Source organism: Gekko japonicus, unplaced genomic scaffold (assembly GCF_001447785.1).
Source record: "Gekko japonicus isolate JY-2015 unplaced genomic scaffold, Gekko_japonicus_V1.1 scaffold914, whole genome shotgun sequence".
Classification (NCBI taxonomy): domain Eukaryota; kingdom Metazoa; phylum Chordata; class Lepidosauria; order Squamata; family Gekkonidae; genus Gekko; species Gekko japonicus.
The window spans coordinates 476,550-499,574 of NW_015160240.1; the positions used below are offsets into that span (position 1 = coordinate 476,550).

At 43.7% G+C, this 23,025-nt stretch overlaps 1 protein-coding gene across 1 annotated transcript in view; it reads right to left on the reverse strand.

The window, feature by feature from the left end:
* HNRNPM (heterogeneous nuclear ribonucleoprotein M) overlaps nucleotides 1–23,025 on the reverse strand; it is a 33,734-nt gene that overhangs the window by 10,236 nt on the left and 473 nt on the right. The window contains exons 2-8 of the mRNA XM_015413321.1: nucleotides 12,181–12,353; nucleotides 7,365–7,417; nucleotides 6,581–6,588; nucleotides 6,396–6,489; nucleotides 4,574–4,774; nucleotides 1,584–1,737; nucleotides 190–239 (exon numbers count right to left, since the gene is read on the reverse strand). Of these exons, the coding sequence (XP_015268807.1) occupies nucleotides 190–239; nucleotides 1,584–1,737; nucleotides 4,574–4,774; nucleotides 6,396–6,489; nucleotides 6,581–6,588; nucleotides 7,365–7,417; nucleotides 12,181–12,353 (733 nt within the window). The remainder of the gene's footprint in view (nucleotides 1–189; nucleotides 240–1,583; nucleotides 1,738–4,573; nucleotides 4,775–6,395; nucleotides 6,490–6,580; nucleotides 6,589–7,364; nucleotides 7,418–12,180; nucleotides 12,354–23,025) is intronic.

Sequence of the window (23,025 nt, forward strand, 5' to 3'; positions counted from 1 at the left end):
CTGGCTTGGGTGCTGCGGATTCATTCTGCTAATAGTTATACTTTCCTTTGAGCCTCTTCCATCATGGAAGGCTCCTTGCGCCAAGAAAAGCCCCTCCACTGTCAGAACAGATTGGCAGGATCCCAGTCCCTCAGCTGGTAAGATTCCACCCAACACTCCCTACCCAAAGCTCTTCAGACTTATACTTACCATCTTGACATGCATTGGTCTATCAAACAGCAGCTGCCCGTTGAACATAGCTATGGGGTACTGGAGTCAAGGATCACTTACAAAGACTTTGCCCAGTTGAGACCTGAAGACATAACTTTTTGATTTTACTAGATGCTGATTAAAGTGGGCATGCCCACAATCCAAAGAATATGAAGCAAAAGGAGAGGGGGGTGGGGGGAACCACATAAGCCCTACGCTAGCTAAGCGAGACTAAATGAGAAAAGAACCAAAGTAAAAACCAACACAACTGCTAACTCCTTAAGTAGGCAAAAAATCAACAATGTCAAGCAGAACATCAAGGCGTAGGTGTGATACACACACACAAGGTCAGGAGGAATTACATAGCGCAAACCAGGGGCAGCCAAATGAATATCTAAAGGAAGAGAGTTCTATGATAAGACGCTGTCAGAGAGAAAGAATGGAGACAAGGAAAAGTACAGGATTGCAAAAAGCATCCAACACCAACTGACTCATTTTGCTCAAGTACACCTCCCTCTTTTAGCCAATAGTGGCTAAAACCTCTTGGCCTGAGGAACACCCATTTCCCATCTTCTCAGCCTCAAAACAGAAATTTAATCATGTGCCTGTTCACTTCCTTTTGCCAGCTTATTAAACACACACACACAGCACAGATCTGCTGATGGCCAAACAGGAAAGTGGCACCTCGTAACTCTTAATAAGACACAGAAGACCACTGACAGCTTTGACCCGGTCACTGTGTGAAAGGGGGGAGAAGAGAATCTATCTCTGGACTGTATCATTTCAGACAGCAGGATGGGAACTCATGACTGAACAATCCTCTATTAAAAGTAAAAACTAAGTATTTCTATATATAAATAAGGTAAAGGTTTCCCTTGCTCAAAAGCCAGTCGAATCTGACTCTAGGGTTGCGGTGCTCATCTCCGTTTCCAAGCCGAAGAGCCAGCGCTGTGCGAAGACATTTCCGTGGTCATGTGGCTGGCATGACTAGATGCCAAAGGCACACGGAACTCTGTTACCTTCCCACCGAAGCGGTACCTATTTATCTACTTGCAATTTCTTGCTTTCGAACTGCTAGGTTGGCAGGAGCTGGGACCAGAGTGGGGAGCTCACTCCGTCACGCGGCACTCGGGTCTTGAACTGCTGAACTACCGAACTTCCAGTCTGCAGTTCAGAGTCTTAACCACTGAGCCACCACAGCCCATTTCTATATATAACACCTAGTTAAAATCTACAAGTTCAGAAGAAAGGGTTCTAAGCCTACCCCTGCACTTCAGCATGCTAAGTCTCTACAAGCAGTGACTTTTGATATAGAGGAAGAGTCCATTCTGACCCAGTTAACAAGCCATTCCACCAACAAGGTGAGAATTAAGCCACACTCCAGAGGAGGATACAGATGGCTTGAACAGCTTCAATGGCTTGCTCAAAAGTCACTGTGCCAATCCCACGACTCTTGCCGTCCTTGTCTTCCAGGATGTCAGCACGAACGACCACACCAGCCATGCTGAACACTTCCTTTAGTTTCTTCCAGCCAACTTTGTAATCCAACTGCAGTGATTAGAGGGAGGGAAAAACAGACATGTGTTAGAAGCCAGAGAAAGTTATACACTGCAACATCTTTAAAAAATCGCTGGGTTCTTTAAGTTCCAAATTTGCATATTGTTCAACTCACATGTGAACACTAAGTGGCAGTGACGACCTGGGGTGTTTTTCATGTTCCACAAGTTAACTGTGCAGTAGATGAAGACGTGCTGTGTTTTAGAAGTTCTGAATCTATGACATTTTAATTTTTTTATTTTTCTTTAAAAAATTTTCATCTGTCGAATTTCCGCATGACATGCAGCTGTAAATGCACAGGAGTGCCCATTCCCCAAGGAGCTAGGATTGGAATATGTGATTCTGTCCTCCTCTTTTATCCTCACAGTCACCCTGTGAGGTAGAGCAGGTAGAAACTGATTTCCTCAAACTCACCCTGTACATTTTCACGGCCATGCAGGAATCTAAGCCCAGCTTTGATTTCATATATCCTCAAGGCAAGTTTTCCCAAACAAAGTTATTCTAATTAGAACAAGCCAGTGTGACCTTGGTCTTTGTTCCATATAGGGAAAAAGAACAATTTCATCCTGCATGAGCCAGCATGGTGTAGCGGTTAAGAGTGGTGGACTCTAATCTGAAGAACTGGGTCTGATTCCCCACTCCTCCACCTGAAGCCTGCTGGGTGGCCTTGGGCCACTCACAGTTCTCTCAGAACTCTCTCAACCGCACCTACCTCGCGAGAGGAAGGGAAAGGTGATTATAAGCTGTTCTGAGACTCCATAAAGTAGAGAAACGTGGGGTACAAAACCCTACTCTTCTCTTTGTCACAGAGACTTGTATGTAAGTACCTTCACTAAAAGATCGCAGTTCCTCTGACCTGTTATATCTTCTTAGATTACCTTGTTTTTGGGAGCTAGCCTTAAGACACATTTCCCAGAGGAGAGGAGAGGTGGTTCAGGCTGCTGTCTGAAATTAGCTAAAAGTTCTTACTAAACTCCGTAGTGAATGGTGGTGATTCACAATGGCAGAGCATCTGCGTTGCATGCAGAGGGTGCCAGGTTCAATTCAGAAGTAACTGCCTATGTCATCTAGGGCAACAGCAGTCAATCTTCTACAACTAGCTTTAAGGTCCAACTAGAAGCATCAAACTAACTTCTTAAAAATGTGAAGCATGTGTTCTTCTCACCCTACTCCTATTTTTCCTTTTAAGCAAAACAGTGCTGGTCCTTGAGGATGAGGCATAACCCATTTGAGGGCTGAATACATTTCTTCTCTCTTTGTTGTATTTTTATATGTGCGTGCGTGTGTGTGTGTACCTGGAAGTCATGGTGACCTCTGGTGACTGACCCCTACTGGAAGCTGGAGAATATTCAGAGAGGTGGCTGAATAAAGCCTGCCCCCACCTCCTGACTGCTGGTATTCCTTGGAAGTCTCTCATTGCAAGTACTTGCCAGAGTTAACCCTGCTTAGCTGATGAGATCGAGCTTGCCTGGGTTATCCAGGTCAGAGCAACACATTATTTCTTTTAAGGATTTTAATGCCACCTTTGCATTAAAATAAACTAAAAGGCAGCAGTCACCCACCACAATAACAGAGGCTAGCACAGTAAAACACTTAACAGAACCAGCCATTCAACACACATAAAATCAGTGGCAGAAACCATTCTATAGCTGTTAAAAGCCCAGAGAACAGGACATTCTTCACAGACCCAGAAGGTGACAGTGCAAGTACTGGATGAATCTGAGTGGAAAGGAATATCTGTAACTGGGATGCTACAACAGAAAATGCCCTCTCTCTAGTCAATCCCCCCAGTCTCGGAATGCAAGGGCACATGCAGGGATCCCAACAGGTGCATCTTACCCCACATTACTGCTTTCTGATGTATCACTAAGAGAATTTCCATTTAGGGTCTTGTCTGTTTAGAGCCTAAAAGACAGCCAGGACTCAGCAATGAGCACAGATCTCAAAACCAAAGCAATGACTCCCAACAACAGCTGAATTCTATCTATAGTTGTGCAAGTGACTTATAGTGAAGGCAATTTAGCTCTAGTGATGGAACTAGATTATCTGGACTTCCCCACACCTAATCCGACATTTGGGCAAGAAGACATTTAAAAAAAAAAAAAAACTACTGAGAAACTCCACATGTATCACACAGGCAAGCACTTAGCAAGGAGGCCATTAGATGTCACAACTCAACTGGCAGCTATCTAGATTAGATTACTGCAATGCATTCTGGGGGAGGGCTGCCCTCTGAAAGGTATTCAGAAGCTTCAACAGGTGCAGAACGCTGTAGCCAGGATATGGACTGAAGCGAGTCACAGAGACCCTGTCACTTCAGCCTTGGCCCATCTACACTAGCTCCCAAACTGTTTCTGAGCACAACTGAAAGTGCTAGTGTTGACCGCTAAAGACTTATATGGCTTGGGACCAGCATACCTGAAGGAACAACTACTCCTTTACAAACCTTACCTAAACGCTATGGTCATCGTCCAAGGTCCTGCTTCTGGTGTCTGCCTTCCGAGATTACGTGAGTGGTGATCTGGGAGAGGGCCCTCTGTCATGGTACCAGAACTCTAGAGCATTCTCCCCTGACTCACCTGTCCCCTTTGGTTGCTGTCTGCTATCACTGGGCGAAGACTCTGCTTCATTTGGTGTTTCCTCAAGGACCCCTCCTTCCTGCCATACAGTTCGTCACTTTTATGGTTTTGTGGGTCTCTTTTAGCTTGGCTTTGTGTTGTTGTTTGGGGAATTAATGGAATTAATGGCTTTTAAGATGTGCGCTTATTATGTATGTTTTTAACCTGTCGGCTGTCTTGGTGGCCCTGTAAATAAAGAAATGACTTACATTTGCCACGAAGACTGTACTTCCCAGTCTCCCGGCCTGCAGGGCATGGATGATCTCATTTGGAATGTTGGGGTTATTGAGGATGCTGGGAGGGATGTTGATCATCCCGGGACCGCCAGGACCAGGCCCAATCCCCATCCCACCACCTGACGCTGCCATCGCCTTCTGCACAGCTCTTCTGACATGCTCTCCGTCAGGATCCTACAAGAGAAGACGTGAATCTGCTTTCAGAACAATATGACACACACACCCCGATGTGAGAGAAAGAAGCAAGCTCAGTTGCTCATTGCTGGTTGCCAGGCTTTTTACTAAATAAGCATGCCCTTGTTCTCTGAAGCCTTGCACACAGACAGTAGCTGTAGCTGCAAAAAAGACTAAGCTGATTTGTGACATGCTTTAATCTAGAATCCTGAAGGGGTCAAAGAACTGGAGGCAAACTTCCTAAAACCCCTAAGAATGTGAGTGGGGAGGAGCTCTCCCTTCCTCTGTAACCACAACAAGCATCATATTCAGAGATCAGGCCCTCTGGGAAAGAGAAGACTTGTGGGGAGGGTTTTGAGGATCAATTCCTTGAGAACCGGTGTAAGCAGCAGAAGCAACTCCCAGTTCACAGGCATATTTTAGGGAAACAAGAAGAGTCAAATGCAGAGCTTGGCTGTCTACAGACAACAGCATGAACCTACAGATGAAGCGGCGCGCACGGGGGTGGGGTGTGCCTTCTGATTAGAGAAGCAGACCTGTAGCATGAGGCATACCTAAAGTCGCTGCAATCTTTGACAGTCCCAGTAAAGGAATAATCCTGAGATGGCAAGTAGAGATGCCCGCCTCCACCCAAAACAGGCTACAGTGATGGGCCAAGTTCTCAATGTGGCAAGAAGCCCCTGGTGGATTGAAGTAAACCAGGTTTCCCCAACATGGTGCCCATGCTTTTCAGAAAATGGGTGTGGCCTTTGTAAAGTTGGAGCTTGTTACTGGTTGTTCTCATTCAAGAGAAGAGGATTTTCCATAGAAGGAACAGCGGCACCAGCCACCGTAGGATCAGGATGAGGCATCTGAGCTTGTGGTTCCATTCTCTCTTCAGTGCTTCCTTCTCTTTTATTCCTCCTTCTCTTTCTCCCTTCCTCCCCTGGAGGCTTTCCTTCCATTCTTTTTATTCCCATTCCACGATTTTCCCCAAAAAGTGAGGAACAAGGTACTGTGGGCCCCACATAATAGAAGCTCCTCCATACCCCAAATTCCCTAGATATTGTAGGAGACTAGAGGCAAAGAACAGTTCCAGCTGGAGATGCAGGATTTCCAAAAATGTTGAAGCAATGGGGGGGAAACTCACTTTTTCCCCTATGGGGGGAAAAACAGGACATTTGGGAAACAACTGAAATACATGCACTGCTTACTTTCCAATCAGACCTAAACTTCTTTTAACTCAGTCAATAATGCAAAATGAATAATGTATAACTTAGCATACGAAATTGTACTATCTGACATAGTTGAGGAATTTAAAGTATAAACATCTTTATTTTCTGTAAGAAAAATTGCAAGCACGCCCAATATCTGAGAAAGGCTTGCAAAATGCTGCACCCTATGCTACCGCAGCGCACGTACTGTTAACTTTAGTTACCTGAGAGGTAAGAAAAAATAAAGTGGAAGGTAGGGAACAAATTCTGTGTTTAAAAAAAAAAAAAAAGACAGCACCAGACTACCATTTCAATGACAAGGCCTGTGATGTCAACTTAAAACCCTGAAGGGCAAACTCCTCCCTCACCACCTTTATTCAGGCAGCGTCCGTGACAGCCGGCATTGTGTTGCAGCAAGCTTCACTCACCTCCTTCACCTTCAGGGGCCTCCCGCTGAGGCTGTGCTTGTTCAGGACCTCCACAGCCTTTTTCATGCTCTCTTCCATTTTGAACTCAACAACGCTGCGGGGTGAGAACAAGGCCAAATCACCACACGAGCCTAAGTTTTAGGCTTCCAGGCCCCACCCAATCGCAGCAACTGACAACTACTTACGCGCAGCCCTGATGCCGTGGCAATTTCATGGAGAGCAATTTCATGGAGAGCGGCGAGGACAGGGTGTGAGGCAGGGAAGGGGGGAGAGAAAGGAAACAAGTTAGTAAGAGATCAGTACTAAAAAGTTAAATAGTCTAAAAAGGATACTTAAATTAGTCTTTTACGATCATTAGGTGAAGACTTCACTGCTCAGCACCGACACAACTGTTGTTACCTGAACTCCGTGCGCTACTGCTACGTGGCCTGGGTTTATGCAGAAGGAGCAATGTGCAGAACAGACTAACTTCTGGAGATGTCACCCTCATAGCTCCTGCTTGCCTCTAGGAAGTCAAATATCCCTAGCCACTCGGTTCCAATCAGCCCTCAGGGAAGATGCTGAAACATCCTTCCACTGAACTGAAAAGCACTAACACCTTCAACAGCTCTTTATCGTTTTTTCATTTATACAACCTCTCTTCCACACTAAGCTTACCAGATCAGCAAACGAGAACCACAAGAGACATTTAAGCTAAGTGTTTTAACGTTAATATTCCAGTGAAAAATACACAAGGACCCATGCGTACAGCCAACACCGAATGAGCACAGCAGGGGGGTGCTGCTGGGCCTACCAAGCCCCCATCCACCACCTCCCTGCCCACCCATCAAGCAGCTTTGGGGCAGCACCGACGATAGAACCACTTCGACATACACGCTTTTTTCCCAAGTTCGTTCGGTTCAACACCACCATACAGTTACATTTGTCATGTAGTTAAAATCCACGGAAGAAATGCTCTCAAAGACTTACCCTTGACTTTCCTTCAGCGTCCATTAAGAGTTCCACGTATGTTACCTCACCAACTATAAATCAGATTCCAGACGGTACATAGACCAAAGGGAGAAAGCCAAGAAAACAAGGGGAATTTAGAACAGTCGTCAACAACCTTATATGGAGCCTCTGCCTTATTAGAAAGCCCAGGAATACTCCACGTTTGCTAATCCGCCACAACTTGGCATTACAGGTGTGCAGTAAATTTGAACACGGCACTAACGTACAGCCTCGATTTCCTCCTCCCATGTTCACACGCCAGCCATGTCCACATTCTCAGCTTTCCCAGAATCTCTGGTGCTCAGTCAGCCCCAAGAAATGCACAGTCGGCATGGATACTTGCTCATGTCCGCTTTAGCCAAATGTTTTGAATTTGATTTGTTGAAAGCAAACATGCAACACTGTCATTCAAACTAGAGAGCATGTTCTGCCTTGTGGAATGGAGACCAAACTCTGAAAGTCACTTTGTGCAGAAACAGAGCCAACACTCCATTAGGAAGACAGAGTGTTGCACTCCGGCAGTAAAAACCTCCTGGTGGTCCCTGGCTGTCCTTTTCAGTCCTCCACCCACCCCCCCGGGGAACTCTCTGCCAGGGAACCTTCATGCCCTGCGGGATCTATTACCTTTCCGCAGGGCTCGTAAGGCAAAGGTGTTCTTCCAGGTTTTTGGCTGAGGACAGTGACGGGACACAGCAACTAATCTGGCACGCTTGTACCTCCCCCGCCTCACCTACCCCCCTCGGGAGGCTACAGGGAAGCTGCACTTTCTTTTGAAATTTTTGTCATCCTGGAACTGACTGTTTTTATCTATTAAGTTGTATGGTATTTTATTATGTTTTTAACTTAATCATGCCCCGGTCACACGGCCGGATATCGCGGGGGGGGGGGGGGGGGGGGGCCATGGACCGGGGGTCCGCAATTACGCGATCAGATGCGTCGGCGGCACACCACGGGTCCGTCCCTCGGCGCCGGCAGGTAAATGAGGGTAGCGATAACACGACAATCCCGCGGCGCGGCAAAGAAGCGGCGCGATCAAACCAGCAATGGCTAGGCGCCGCTGCCGTGACAAACGGGGTCATTTTTTAAAAAGCCGAAACGGCACTTTTGCTTTCCTCTTTGTGCGCATGCACCGTTGGGTGCTTGTGCGCATCTCATGGAGACTTTGGGGGGGGCCCTGTTTGCGAAGGGACATGGGCGGGCGCCGGATGCCACCACCGGAAACACAATCAGACGCCAGCCCTTGCCCCACGGTTTCCAGAAACTAGTATCTCGGAGGTACTAGTTTTTTACGCCGCATCTTCGGCGGGAAGCCTTGGGTTCCCCACGGGAGCTCTACGCTTCCCAGATATTGCAGTGTGATTGCGCCCGGAAAATGCGCCTATCATCCGTCTCTATAGCGTGGCTAATGCTCCGTGTGACCGCAGCCCTATATTATCTATTGTCTTATCTTGTAAACTGCCCTGAGGCCCGCTCGCAGGAAAGGGCGGCCTAAGAGTCTAAATTAATAAATTAAAAAATAACATGGATTGCTTAACCATTTTGTGTTCCCAAGTAAGCTACACATTCTGTATTTCCTCCAAGTGAATCCACTTCCCCCAGTGAATCCACTTCATTTTGCTATACTTAATAGGCCTTACTCTGTACTGCTCTTCCACTGAATGATATACACAAATTTCTCATTTCATCCCATCAGCCCTACCATACCGGTCAGGCTAAGAGAAGTCACTTAGCGGATCTCAGAGCTGTGCCAGAATGTGAACCTGGCCCTCTCATGCAAGCGTTATCATCGGAGAGGGGCTACGGCTCAGTGGCAGAGCACCTGCTTGGTATGCAGAAGATCCCAGGTTCAATCCCCAGCATTTCCTGCTAAAAGGATCAGGTGTCACAGATGAGGTCAAAGACCTCAGCTTGAGACCCTGGAGAGCCACTGCCAATCTGAGCAGACAGTACTGACTTCGATGGAACAAGGGTCTGATTCGCTTATAAGGCCAGCTTCATATGTTCACATTCCAGCCATTTCATCAAACTTCTTTCTTCCCACTTCCAAATATTCTCCCTGATCTATATGTAAGATGAGCCGAAGGCACTAAAGGATATTAAATGAAAGCTACAAATGGGCACAAGCTGGCATGAGAAGACGACACTAGAGATTTACCTGGCTTGTCCCAATTTGAGAACGGACTTGCTGAACTAGCTACTCTTGCAACTGATATTTGGATAGTATTTGGATACTGCCATGTATTTGGAATGTGTGGGGAGTGATCCTCCTTCCTGGTACACTAACGATGTCTCCTGTCTGGGTTGTTATCTGTGTATGCTTTCCTGACCGTGGGGTTCCAGCTGTTCCTGACCTGCTGGGAACAAATGGCTCCTATTTTTGCCCGCTCACTTTTCTCCCGCCTGCGCGTACCATGCACAATGCTTATTGGCTTCCGCTTGTAATGGTGTGTGTGTGTGTGCTTAGAAACTACTATAACTTTGGGTTTTCTGCTGCTTTGGGCCGTTCCTGACAAAAAACGTTCAAGTGCCATAGTTATGAACTACCAATAAACAGAATACTTCTTATGAAGCGCTGTGTGGTGTGATCTGACTATAGAACCTGACAATAGGACACCACTTGTTGCTGCTTGATAAAGAACTAGTACAGCTTAGCCTCCAAACAACACAATTCCAGGAAAGGCTTTGGTGCCTGAAGTTTAAGAAGTTGAATCAAATGCTGTCTTACGACACAGACATCAAGTAAATCCACATCAGGAGGACAGAATGAAATGCAATTCAGAAGAGTTGGGTGTTCAAATGATGGAATTTGTACAAGTTAATCAACCATGTTTTGTCAAAGCCTCTCAACTAAGAATGGGAATCCACTTTAACCTGGTTCAATTTGGACTGGTTACAAAAAGGAAATCAAGAATGCTGGTGAAATCTGAATAAAAAAGAGAAAATGTACTGCACACCTGTAACTTAAGTTTCACCAACAAATGATACACTGAAATTACTTCACCGAATGGCCACCATTTGGACGTTTCAGAGGGGGGCATCCAAACACACCAGTTGAGAGATCTGAACAGACCACAACACTTAAGTCTCCTAAACCATATTTACTGGTGCCAAGACACCTCTGGAAAGTTATCATAAAGGGCTTTCAGAATCACAAGAATGTTGAGTGATGGAGTTGCAGTCTGTCATCTCAATTTATCTGCTGCTCCAAAACGGTTCTGCTTGCTCCCGAACCTGGAGCTTGTAATTCTTACATACAAAACCCCAGAACTCTAACAATTTTTAGAGCCGCGTCCTAGTTCTTGGAAGTATTGTGACTTGGGAGCCAAAAATAAACAGATCTAAATTTTGAGGGCTGAAAACACAGCTTTAAGGGACACCAGTTACTCAAATCTCAACTGTAGTCACAAAACCCAAGAACACATCATCTGTCTGTAATACACTAAGCCCTGCAGAAGCCCTGCAGAGAAAAGAGATTTAACTGTTTCTCCTAGGAGCCTCCTGCAGGAAGAAACAGTTGAGCAGAACAGTGAAGAAAACAAGTCTCATGGACTTTTGCATCCACGTGAGCTGGAGAAAAAGACCAGAACACACTTGGAACAAGTTCAACATAGCGCTGGCAGTGCTGGCAGTGGGACACACCCATGCATACAGACACTTCTATCCACCAATATTTCTGACACGACGTAGGTCAAGAATTGACGTGTTCCAAAGCATAAGGCCCATTCATAATTAATGCAACAAAACTGTAACTGGAGAAGGACTGGACAGCTCAATTGTAAACCCACCATCTGTTAAGATTCTGCTAAGATTCTGAGTAATACCACATTTAATTATGAATGGGGCTGTGCATTCCAATCCCATTTAACCTTCTAGTGAACCCTTCCAAAGTTTGCTTTCCTTAGGCTCACAAGCTCTCAGTCTCCAATTTAAACCACAGGTACACATTGGACCCTAACTTTCAAAACACATGACCCTAAGTTTATTCCCATTGAATACATTTCAAGAGATGTTCACCAGGAGGATGGAGGTGTTGTGTATCTGTTCCCAACTAAAAAAATAATCTGATCTGGAATTAATTACCAAACCACCAAGGAATTAGTGGTTAGTTTTGGCTGTGTGGTTTTGCTTTTGAAGACCACAATTTTTTAGAAACTATTTGAGCATTCTGGCCCAAAATCACTGAAAAAAGCTAGATGTGCAATAGATGTGGCTACCTGCCAAACAAGCTCAAATAAGGTTGCTAATTTTTTGCATTATTGATTCTTTTACCTGAGATGTTCATATTGCAGCCCATTAGCCATTGCCAATATCCCCCTTTGCAAAACAAAAGGGGTGGGAGAAACATAAATCCATCCTCCTGTGAAGTCACTCTCAGACGGTCCTGGTCGGATGATCAACAACAAAAACAAAATTGCCTAAACCTGGAAAAGCTACAGCTTTCCTCCTCAGCAATAAGTGGACAACTTGTCCTGACCCATGAAAAGGTTTCAAATAGAAAAACCTCACACCAAGCCCCGATGAAGTCCCGCCTCTTCCAGGAGACAAAAAGGCTCCTTTATGGAAGCATGATGAGCCGATGCCAAACACACCTGCACACACAGGATGCGTTCCTGCGAGAGCGCAGCAGCTAGCATGCAACACCAAAAGGGTCTGTCCTCAAAAAAAAACCTTAGGTGCTCAACGTGGCTAAGTCTACCCAGAATCACTTCAGGCACGTTCCTGTTTTCTGGACAGGGAAATCCAATCACAGGTTAAGGACAACCAACACAACTGAGGCACACCCAGAGCAGTTTACCTTTCTCCTTCACCAGGTCTTTGAGGTACTGCCACTTCACGTCAAAGGGAATGTTAGTAATGAAAGCTCGGTATCTTTTTGAAGGGCTGGCATAGGGCTCAAACCGACTGCCACCTCCCCGCTTGGCATTTTTCTCTTTTCTTTTCTCACTCTGGTTTGCACGATCGCTTTCACTGCAAGCAAAAAAAAAATGGATCAGTCACAGAATCTTTATTTATTTATTTGGATTTATATCCCGCCCTCCCTGCGAGCGGGCTCAGGGTGGGTAACAATGTAAAATACAACACAGTTAAAACCAAATTTGGGAAGTTAAGGACTTCAGAGAAGCAACCAGATCAAATTCCAGGAGCTCAGCCCGCGGAGTAATTTTTGGAAGGCATAAAAAATACAACAACCTTGATCCATGTCTTGTTCTGGTCAATACCTGGATGGGAGACCTCTGGAGATAGCCATAGGCAGGGGTCATTTCCTGCAGGAGCGCACAGGAGCAGAGCTCCGGCAGTAAAGAGCCCTGGGGGTGGGCACATGCAACAAGCCCCGCCCCCCGCTGCCCCGGGGCCACGAGGAGCAAGAAGCAGATAGGTAAGTTGCAGTGGGTGTTGCCTTCTGACACTTTTGGTGATGTCATGGGGTGTGGCATATGCAAATAAGTTATGCTAATATGTTATGCTAATGCGCTCCTGCACCTCTTTTTCTACGGAATGACCCCTGACCATAGGTGTCACGATAGAAGAATGGCAGACTAAAAACCCACAAACATAACGCACAGAGAGCGCCTTCCTTGCAGCGCTGAATAGTCATAAATACTATTGACCCACATATTTGGGACTAGGACCAAAGTTTCCAGGCAAATTTGACCCCCCCATTCATATGACGCATATGAAGTTCTCAGCACTATTCTGAACTCTTCTACACAGTCTACCTTTGCAAGGCCAGCAACTAATACCATAGCCATTTGGATTTTTTTACAGTTACAAACTATTCTCTCACCAACAGTATCAAGTATTCCTACATATTCAAGAATTTCAAGAAATTGCCCCAAATACCTTCCTAGCGACCATATAAACAGGCAAACCATCCCCCAGCAGCTTTTGCACCTCATCCAGTGGTGCCATACAGTAGTTCAGAGTGTTAGCAGTTAAGTTCACAGTGGAGGATTCAGCCAAGCCAGGTTTTCACACCCTGTAGTATCATGTGAGAAATGCCTAAGTTATAGGGCTGTTAATAAAGATTACTACGAAATTCTGAAAACCCGTAATGTACTGAGAGAATACATTAATAAATCAGTGTACTGAAACCAAGACTAAAAACAACTAAAGACACAAATGGTAGGATCTCATGGATCTATTCTGTTACTGGAAGTGGGGTTTTTTAAATGACAGTGGGTTTTTTAAAAAAACAAAACAGCAAGAGTCTTTACCCAGCCCAAGTAGTTTTTCAGAGCTGGTTGCATGAGGCAAAAGCTCCTTGCACTCGAGGAAAGTGCCACCGCTAGTAAGAGAGATCTGCAGGATCCAGCCCATTTATACTGTGCATGCTTGTGTTTTTACTTTTATTATTCTCACAGCCTTGAGAGGTAGATTGTTTTGAATGACTGGACCAGAATCTGGACGTAGATCCTCACAGCCAAATCTGATGTTCCCCACCACACAAAAAAAGGTTCTCAGTGTTAAACATTATGTTTTCTGAGGGGGGAAGGCTTTTAACTGGAAATTTTTCCAACATACTAAGACAAATGGAGTTGATTTAGCCTATTACCAGACTTCTATTCAGTGAACACAGCCAGTTAGAACATTCTTGGAAATATCTTAAACAGCCCAAAATTAACAATTTTAAATACTATATTCAGAAACTAAAGTTTTAATGATTTGATACTAACACTTAACACAAGACCAGGACAACTCAACAAAAGGCACTTGCTTACTCATGCACTAATTTTAGTATGCTCCCAAAACATTGCCTGATGTGCCACTCTGCGCACTACAGTTTAATTTTCACTATCACCACACCATCCATAGAAGCATTTACAATTGTTCCAGTGCAGATGCACCATGTTCTCTTTCACTGGAGGATGGTTCTTATCACATCGAGTCTATGGGTAACCTATCATGCTTTGCTCCCTTTCACCAGTCATGCTTGGGTAATATACGCAATACATACATTTACTAGGGAAACAGATTTTTAACAAATTGGATCTTTAAATGCTCAAACTTCCATAAAACCTCTTGTGACATGCGCCATCTTAGAAGAAGAAGATTCCACCCTCTTCTCACACAGGAAGGAATGCCTCTTCTATTAATGGTGCCTACTAGGACAAGAATGTCCAAAAATGATGTCAAAAGAAAGAACATGCTTTAATCTTCTTAGTTACAACATATGCAAACTAGGGCAGATTTAAACCTTATTTATAGCCCACAAGATCAATAAATTTAGATGTTTCATGTTAGGTGATAAGAGTTAACAAAAAAAAATATGCAAAGGCAGGCACAAAAGATCAGTCCTGTGTTATCCTCACCACAAGCTGTCAGGCACAACTCTCCAACAATAACGCCTCCTGATTTCAGTTGAGCAGTACCAAGACAGCATGGAAGACAAGGGGGGAAATCAATTACAACTGATTAACTAGCATTTATTATAAAGACAGTTTCAGAGGGCAGCCATACTGGTCTGCAGGAGAACAAATCTTGTTGGTCTCTAAAGTGCTACTGCACTGAAATCTAGCCTTTATTATGGTGCATTAAGCTACTATTTAGATACAAAATCCAGAGGGATGGAATGGCAAAACAACAACAAAAACCCACCATGTTATTTTAAAGAATAAGTGGCTTATTGGTGATGCTTAATTTTATTTTTGTGCCTCATACCAAAATAAAAACTGTACGCCTTAAAGACTCAATTATTTAGAGGAAACAGAGGCACAGCTTCATCTATTACAACACGAGCAGAACTAGGCTGTTGTCTTCACTGTTATTTCCTGGTGAAAATTACCCCAACCACCCCTTTCATACACAGCTTCCCGGGCAATTAATCTGTCTCTAGCCTATTAATTTAAACCCAACCAAGATTAATAGCTGAACTGGGATCTGAACCCAGATCTCTTCCCTGGCTCATTAACTCCATGCCCCCAATGTCTGATGTTAACACTGCTAACATTTTGACACAAAGATATCTACCTACCCATTTCCCTCTATGAACCACAGGGCAGGCGGAGGATGGTGGGAGCTGGCCCATTCAAACTGAGTTAACTGAATGGAAAGGGAGAGGTAAGCCCTTCCTTCAGTATTTTGCAAGCCCCATGGAAACTACACCCACACCCTCCTCCCATACCTGCATTTTCCTTTTTTTAAAAAAGCACCAAAGCCTGGACACAGAGGTTTGGCCTCCAAGGCATGTCACTGTCTCACAGCCTCTCATCCGAAATACAGGGAGGGACCTCACATCTAAGCAGCTGCTATTGCCGCCCTAAGGTCTCTCTGGAAGCTAAATTGGAAATCAAGATCCCTTGGATACAGTATTTTCAAATCCATCTTCATTCCATCTTAAAACAACCACACACTGAATTTGAATCAGTTCTTCGTATAGCCAGCATTTCTCAAAAAGATCTAATCTCAAAGATACATAAAGTATTGGCATCAATGAACAGCAACACAACCTTGTCTTGTCAAACTATGTGGCACAAAGACTGTAACCATATTCTCTCAGAAGATTCTTGGAATCAAATTTGGTCTTCGCCTCCATTCCACTCCCAAATCACGTCAATGAAATTACAATCCTTCAACATCATATCACATTGGTATTTTACACCACACAAACTGGCTCACATAAATCCTTTTTCTGGACTGCAGTTCTGGATCAAGTCAAATCTTTCATTCACATAAACATTTCCCTCCCACCGGAAAACTTGTTTTTGAATGGCTGGGCTGCTAACTGTGCCACATTCTCCATCAGAGAAAGGGTCTCTTTAATGCTTTTTGCGGCCAAAACTGTAATTGCCACACACTGGAAAACGACAATGGCACCCACACTTTCACAATGGCATAAAAAGCTGTGGGATTTGTATATCATGGCTAAACTCTCAGATCTTACGTGTTTTGATAAAATTCCTGCCCCTACTACTTTTGTTTCAACGTGGTTCCCTATCTTAGAATACCTCTCCAACCAACAACATATCCCTAAAGTAACTGATGACCTCTGGTTATGGTAATGCTTATTAGTGTATTCCAGATGACTACTAGTATTAGCCTTTATATATGTTAAATTTAAGCTAAGTTAATAGATGGTACCTTCTATCTCTAGCTTTCTTGCTACCAATGTTGTTGTTATTGACACTGCAGTGCACAACATCTGGATAATTTGCTACTCTATCTGTATATTATTATACTCCTTTGAAAGTTTTTATTCTTGTAATGTTAATGATTTTTCTGAAATTTCAATAAATTTTATCGTATATAAAAAAGAAATACAGGGAGAATGCGTGCAACCTACCATAATACAGGGAAAGTGGTAATACAGATAATACAGGGAAAGGGCTCTTTTTTCTTTTTCGGCCCCCCGAAGGGGAATTTTTTTATTTTTGCATTTTCTACACACTACATATATGGAATGGGGAAAGGAATACTAATGCCCTATCACTATTAGTATGGGAAATAGGTCAGGGAATTCTAGATACATATAATCTACTATTCTAAATCTCCTACTGGATATGGGGAAGGGAAGGGATAAAGACTAATACAAATCACAATCTGAAAAGCTTAAAAATAGATTAGTACTGGTTATACAGATATTAGTTCGATTATAAAAAGTATAAAGTTATTAGCTTAGCACCTTAGCACTCATGCTTTAGTTTTAGAGTCAGTTTGGGAGCAGCCGCTCCTTTCTTCGATTCAGATGATTCTGATGACGAGGAGATTTGGCTTGTTGAGTCCTGTGAGTAGGACTCCTCTTCTTCTTCCTCCTCCACATCCATTTTTAAATTCTTTTCCTTCTGCTTCTTTTTTTACATTAAACATTTGATCCATAAATCTTTCTGCTTTTGGAACAGAGTCAATTTTATATTTTTTATCTTGGCAATTAAAACTCAACCCTTTCCGAAATAGCCAGCTATACGATATTCCCTTTTTTTGCAGAGAGAGAGTAAGCATCCTGTATAGTTTCCTCCTTTTTCTTACTTCGAATAGGATGTCTTTCAAAATTTTTATCTCTTCATTCTTGATTTTTAAGGATTTCCCCATTGTTGACTTTAGTACTAGTCCTCTGGTTGATCGTTTCATGAATTTTAAATAAGTTTCATCTTTCCAGCTGGAGCTGTATTAGTTGTGTTTTATCCGAGGATCTCTCCTTCTCTGCTTCATCCACTCTTTCATTAATACTCTCAGTCTGTTTTTCCATCTTTTTCAACGTTTTCTCAGTTGCTGTGGTTCTCTTGTCCATTTGCTTTAGCTGTTTTTGCACATTGTCCAGTTTGGTGTTGAGAGTAGTCATCTGTTCCATTAGAGGGCGCAGTGCATTTGCTAACAGCGAAGATAAGTCTGTAGATGCTTCCTGGTTCTGGGAGGGAGTCGTTGGTATGTTATTTCCGGTCACCAGTTTTTTCTCTAGCGCTCTCCATCCTCTCCCAGCCATAATATCAACAAGTAAGTTTTCCAAAACAAAGCAAAAGTTATACTTTTTAATTCCACTTCATATATTTTAGCAGCTTTTGCATTCACTTAACTTCTTCTGCACTTGGTTTGGCTCAAAGTCTCTTTATTTTCGCTTTAAAACCGTTTTTTACAGTTTACTCCAATGGGGGGGGCTTGAAATCTCCTCCCCCCGCGCTTCAAACTTAGGCGCTTCCAATTACTACCAAGGCTCAATTCGCTTATTTTTCACCTGAGCTTTGCTTAACTCACAGTTTGTAGCCTTGGAGATCTTTTGGAAGTCTTTTTTACAAGATTGGTCGTGATCGCTTGCTCCGGCAGTTGTCTCTAGGTGCCATACTGGCTCCGGGGCGACGGTACCTATTGGGGAAGAAGGTGAGCCTCAATTCCATAGGCGTCCCCTTGGAAGAGGCTCTCCTCAGCTCTTCAGGCTGGGGGTCCAGGACGAACTCGAACTCCTCCTGTCAGCCAGGTCTCAGCGTGTGTCCATCCGAGTGAGACAAGACGTGTCCGAGCGGCGAAACGCTTAAACCGGAAGTTGGGAAAGGGCTCTTGTACATATATAAATGACCCCAATAACCACTATTAGTATTTAAAGTAATTATTTCTCTCATTTTTGTCCAGGGAGCTCTAGCCGGATTCACTATTACAAAATCTGACATTACAGTGCTATACAATTAAGAGTCCTCTTCTCCCAGATATAAACTGCCATTCCTGAGGCCAGAGGGAGAAGCAGCAACTAAGCCCTCTTCCACCATGCACGGGGGGGGGGGGGTCCCAGTTATAATTAACGCCAACTTTGCCAAGCACCTTTTAATTATATCTGCAGGTAGAGTCAAATTTTGGCTGAAAGGTGGGGCAAGAAATATAAAAGGAAATAACTACAATCATTTATATTAATGTCTGCAATGTTACATAGTATCCATATCTATTGTACTATACATTACAGCTCCATTCACCAAAAGCACTCTTACTTCCTCTCATGTTCACTCCAATGTTAACTAGTTCGCCTTTTTTATCCAACAGTACAATTCCAAGCACAGTTACCCTCTTCTACACCAACTGAAGTCAATGGATCTAGATGGATAGAACGCTGTTTAGGACTGCACTGTAAATTACTCTTAAAAATACTTTTGTGGAAAAAGCTATAAGCACTGGAAACAGATGAACAGAATTTGGTGCTAAGCATATTAAAGAGAATATTAAAGTAAATATTAAATAAAACTGAAAGGTGTATTTTGAAAAACATTTGTATTCATTTTGAAGGTAGCTGTAAGCTGCTTTGGGAGTCATTGTATTCTCATCTTCAAAAACTCAGTGAAAATGCAATTATTGCAGTCAGGGTTTAAAACCTTTCCCCCCAGTCTTTAACTTTACATTTGGGCTTTTTTGTTTAACACTGTAACCCTCTTTTACCATGTGGGGGAGCACACTTATCCTGCTAGGTGATTTCACAATACGGGGCTCTGTTGTTGGATTTTTATAAGTTACTGTTTTATATAAAACATTTTTACACCACCTTTTCACCCAAAAAGGTCTCCAAAGTGGTGTATATCAAACATTAAAATATTTCAGCATTAAAAACATTTGAAATAAATTATACATACAATAATGCAACAAAATATATAAACAGATGTAACACTAAAAACCAGAGTGGAGGCCAACAACAGCTATTGGGGGAACACCCAACAGAACAATAAGTCTTCAACCAATTTTACCGTTGATGTTAGAGACTGTCATGGAAGCCCTGAAGTGAATGTTTATGGCCCTCGCATGATAAACATATTATACATGTATATTACGTGGGCACAAATTAATGTATCTCCGACAACCAAATTTCCCTTGCCTGCTACTGAAAAACTGTACATATGAGAAAAAGTGTGTCTATGTATAACTGACAATAAAATACATGTATAAGGTTAGCACAATGTAAAGGAAATTTGATAGTAGACATTGTAGCACCTGTAGTACGCAGACATTGTAACCATACTTGAAAGTTAAATTTTAATTGCAAATCACTGTCACATTTTCCAGAGAAGCGTTAATTATATGCATCAGTCACTCTCTATACAACAAAGTACACATGTTGTACATGTATAAGAGTGTGTGTGTGTATATATATGTATGTATATGAGAGCCAGTATGGTGTAATGACCAAGTTCAAATTCTCACTTTGCCATGGAAGCTTGTTGGGTGACTATGACAGACAGGAGGCTATCCTTCCTCTAAGAGGTAAAAGAACCACTCAGCTGTTTTCATACCTGAGCCTATGGGAGTGCTGCTCTAGCATGCAATCTCCTTCCAGGGGGAAATGAAGGCTGCCTGAGGGAGAGCGCATACAGAAAAGGGGATCTGTCTCAGCTAGGGAGCAGACAACTTTGTACGCAGGTCCCCCTGGTAATATCGCAGAGAGGCTTAACTCTACTTCTGAGAGTTGTGAAGGCTGTCTTTGGTGATGAGTGGACCTGGTAGCTACACGCTTTAAAGAAAATTCACCACATAACCTGTACATAGACCTTCTTTGTTGTTTTATTAAACCTCCTGCTTCAGCAATCTCTGTACTCCTCATAAAAGGTAAAGGTTTCCCTTGCTCGAAAGCCAGGTGAATCCAGCTCTAGGAGGTGGTGCTCATCTCCATTTCCAAGCTGAAGAGCCAGTGCTGTCTGAAGATTTTTCCAGCCAGCATGACTTAACACCAAGGCGCAAGAACTGGGGCCACAGACGGGAGCTCACTCCGTCATGCGGCACTCAGGTCTCGAACTGCCAAGCTACCTTCTGGTCTGCAGTTCAGCGTCTTAATCTCTGAGCCACTGTGGCCTAACGTACTCCTCATGCTCAACACAAAACTTACCTCACAGCAGCAACCCAAAGTCTTTACGCTTCTTTCCATAAGAACATCTTGTAACTGATAAGACTTTCATCACGAAACCAAACAGGTCCCCCAAATTCATCAAAGAGGCAGTGTGGGTATATTCTCAGCTTCAAAAAAGGGCCTATATCAAAGTGACCTTGGGCAAGTCACACACTTTTAGCCTAACCATATCTCACAGTGTTCTTGTGAAAATAAGACAGTGAAAGGGAAAATGTTGTAAGCCCCTTTCGGTCCCTACTAGGGAAAAACACGGAATATAAGCAAAATAAATATTTTAATATTATAAAAACCACAATATATGCATATCTAGCACTCCATTTTCCAAATAAGTGACTTTATGCATAGATCAGTATTGTACAGTGCTTTAGAGCATCTGACTACGATCTGAGAGAACCAGGTTCAAATCCCAACTCCACCACAAAGAACACTGGGTGAACAGGGTTTAATTACTCTCTATTGTCCCTCACAGGGTTGTTGTGAACATAAGAGAACAGAGCAGAACCACCGGGCTTCCTGGAGAAGAATGGAATAAAAAACGCACTTGACAAACCTGCACACCTACAGATAAATACTAGCACAAAAGATACTGGGAAAGCTTTAGGCATGCCCACAAACAAATATTTTCTGTTCTAACACTGCATAGAAAAAGTGGGTCAAGAAGAAGAAAAAGAGTTGGTTTCTATACCCTGCTTTACTTTACCCTAAGGAGTCTCAAAGCAGCTTACAATCACCTTTCCTTTCTTCTCTCCACAACAGGCACCTTGTGAGACAGGTGGGGCTGAGAGTTTTCTGAGAAAACTGTGACTGGCCCAAGGTCACCCAGCATGCTTCAGGTTGTAGGACAAAGGAAAAACAATGTGATTTCTGACACGCTGAAATATATATATATATATTGACAGCTGTCACTGTGCCTTTAATAGTTGAATCATAATAGATTCTGACCTTGGTATGTAACCTAGAATCTTCTAATTAGAGAAACTTATAGCAGAACATATATATTTTATAATTTCATTTTTTTTGTAGGATGAATTAGGAGCTGCAAGGACACCAAGAGCCAAGTTTAATGTGAATCATAGTCCTTATCAGCTAGGTCTCCATAAGCGAGGCCAGAAAGGATCCCAGTGTTCTCTAATGTTCCCATTGTTCTGAAGACCAGATAAACAAATGCAATCACTGACATACATGACCAGTATCAGGAGAGACCAATAGTAAGGTTTAGAGCCAAATGATGCTTTTATGATGTTAACTGCTTGGTACCAATTAAAGGTCCTTGAATGTGTAAATTATGTGTGATGTCATTTGGGGTATAAGACCCTCTGCCCTTCCTGGTTTAATCGTAATTTCCCGTTTTAATTGCAATAAACAGATATTCTTCTAACTCATTGGACTCTGACTGTGTGATTGCAATTCGGGGTCAAGGTGGAGAAGTGGGGAATCAAACCCGGTTCTTCATATTAGAGTCTGCTGCTCTTCACCACTACACCACACTGCCTCTTTGGTTCAACACTTTGAACCAGGAGCTGGCTCACAGGACTCCACAGCTCGGAGGAAGCATTGTAGCCAGTGTTCCCCCTAAGCTAAGCTAGTGTGAGCCAGCTCACAGTTTCTTAGCCTCCAGCACACACATTTTTTGTCTTTGCCCAGGAAGGAGGACTCCAGAGCCAACCGATTTAGGCAGCAGCCAGATCACCCTGCCCACCACTTTAATGCCAGGAACTCGCAAAGTAGGATTTCTGCTTGCAGGAATCAGAGGGAGCACGGACAACTACACTGGACTCCCGGCTCCAGCCATTCGAGAGGGATGCAGAACGGCGCACTGTCACGTCTGTCGCCGCCTGAGCACCGGGTCTCTCCCACACACACACAGGCTGGCATAGTGGTTAAGTATGTAATCTGGGAGAACTGGGTTTGATTCCCCCACTCCTTGGGTCAGCCATAAATTCTCTCAGGGCTGTCCTTGAAAAAAAGCAGTTTCTGTCAAGAGCTCTCTCAGCCCCGCCTACCTCACAGGGTGTCTGTTGTGGGGAGGGGGAGGGAAAGGAGTTTGTAAGCCGCTCTGAGACTCCCTTGGGTAGTGAAGGGCGGGGCATAAATCCCATCTCTTCTTCTTAAGAGTGGGGGGCCCTAATCTAGACAACCGGGTTTGATTCCCCACGCCTCCACATGTAGCTGCTGGTGTGATTTTGGGTCAGTCACAAGTTCTCTCAAGAGCAGTTTCTGCCAGAGTTCTCTCAGCCCCACCCACCTCACAGGGTGTCTGTTATGGGGAGGGGAAGGGAAAGGAGTTTGTAAGCCGCTCAGAGACTCCAAGTGAAGGGCGGGGTATAAACCCAA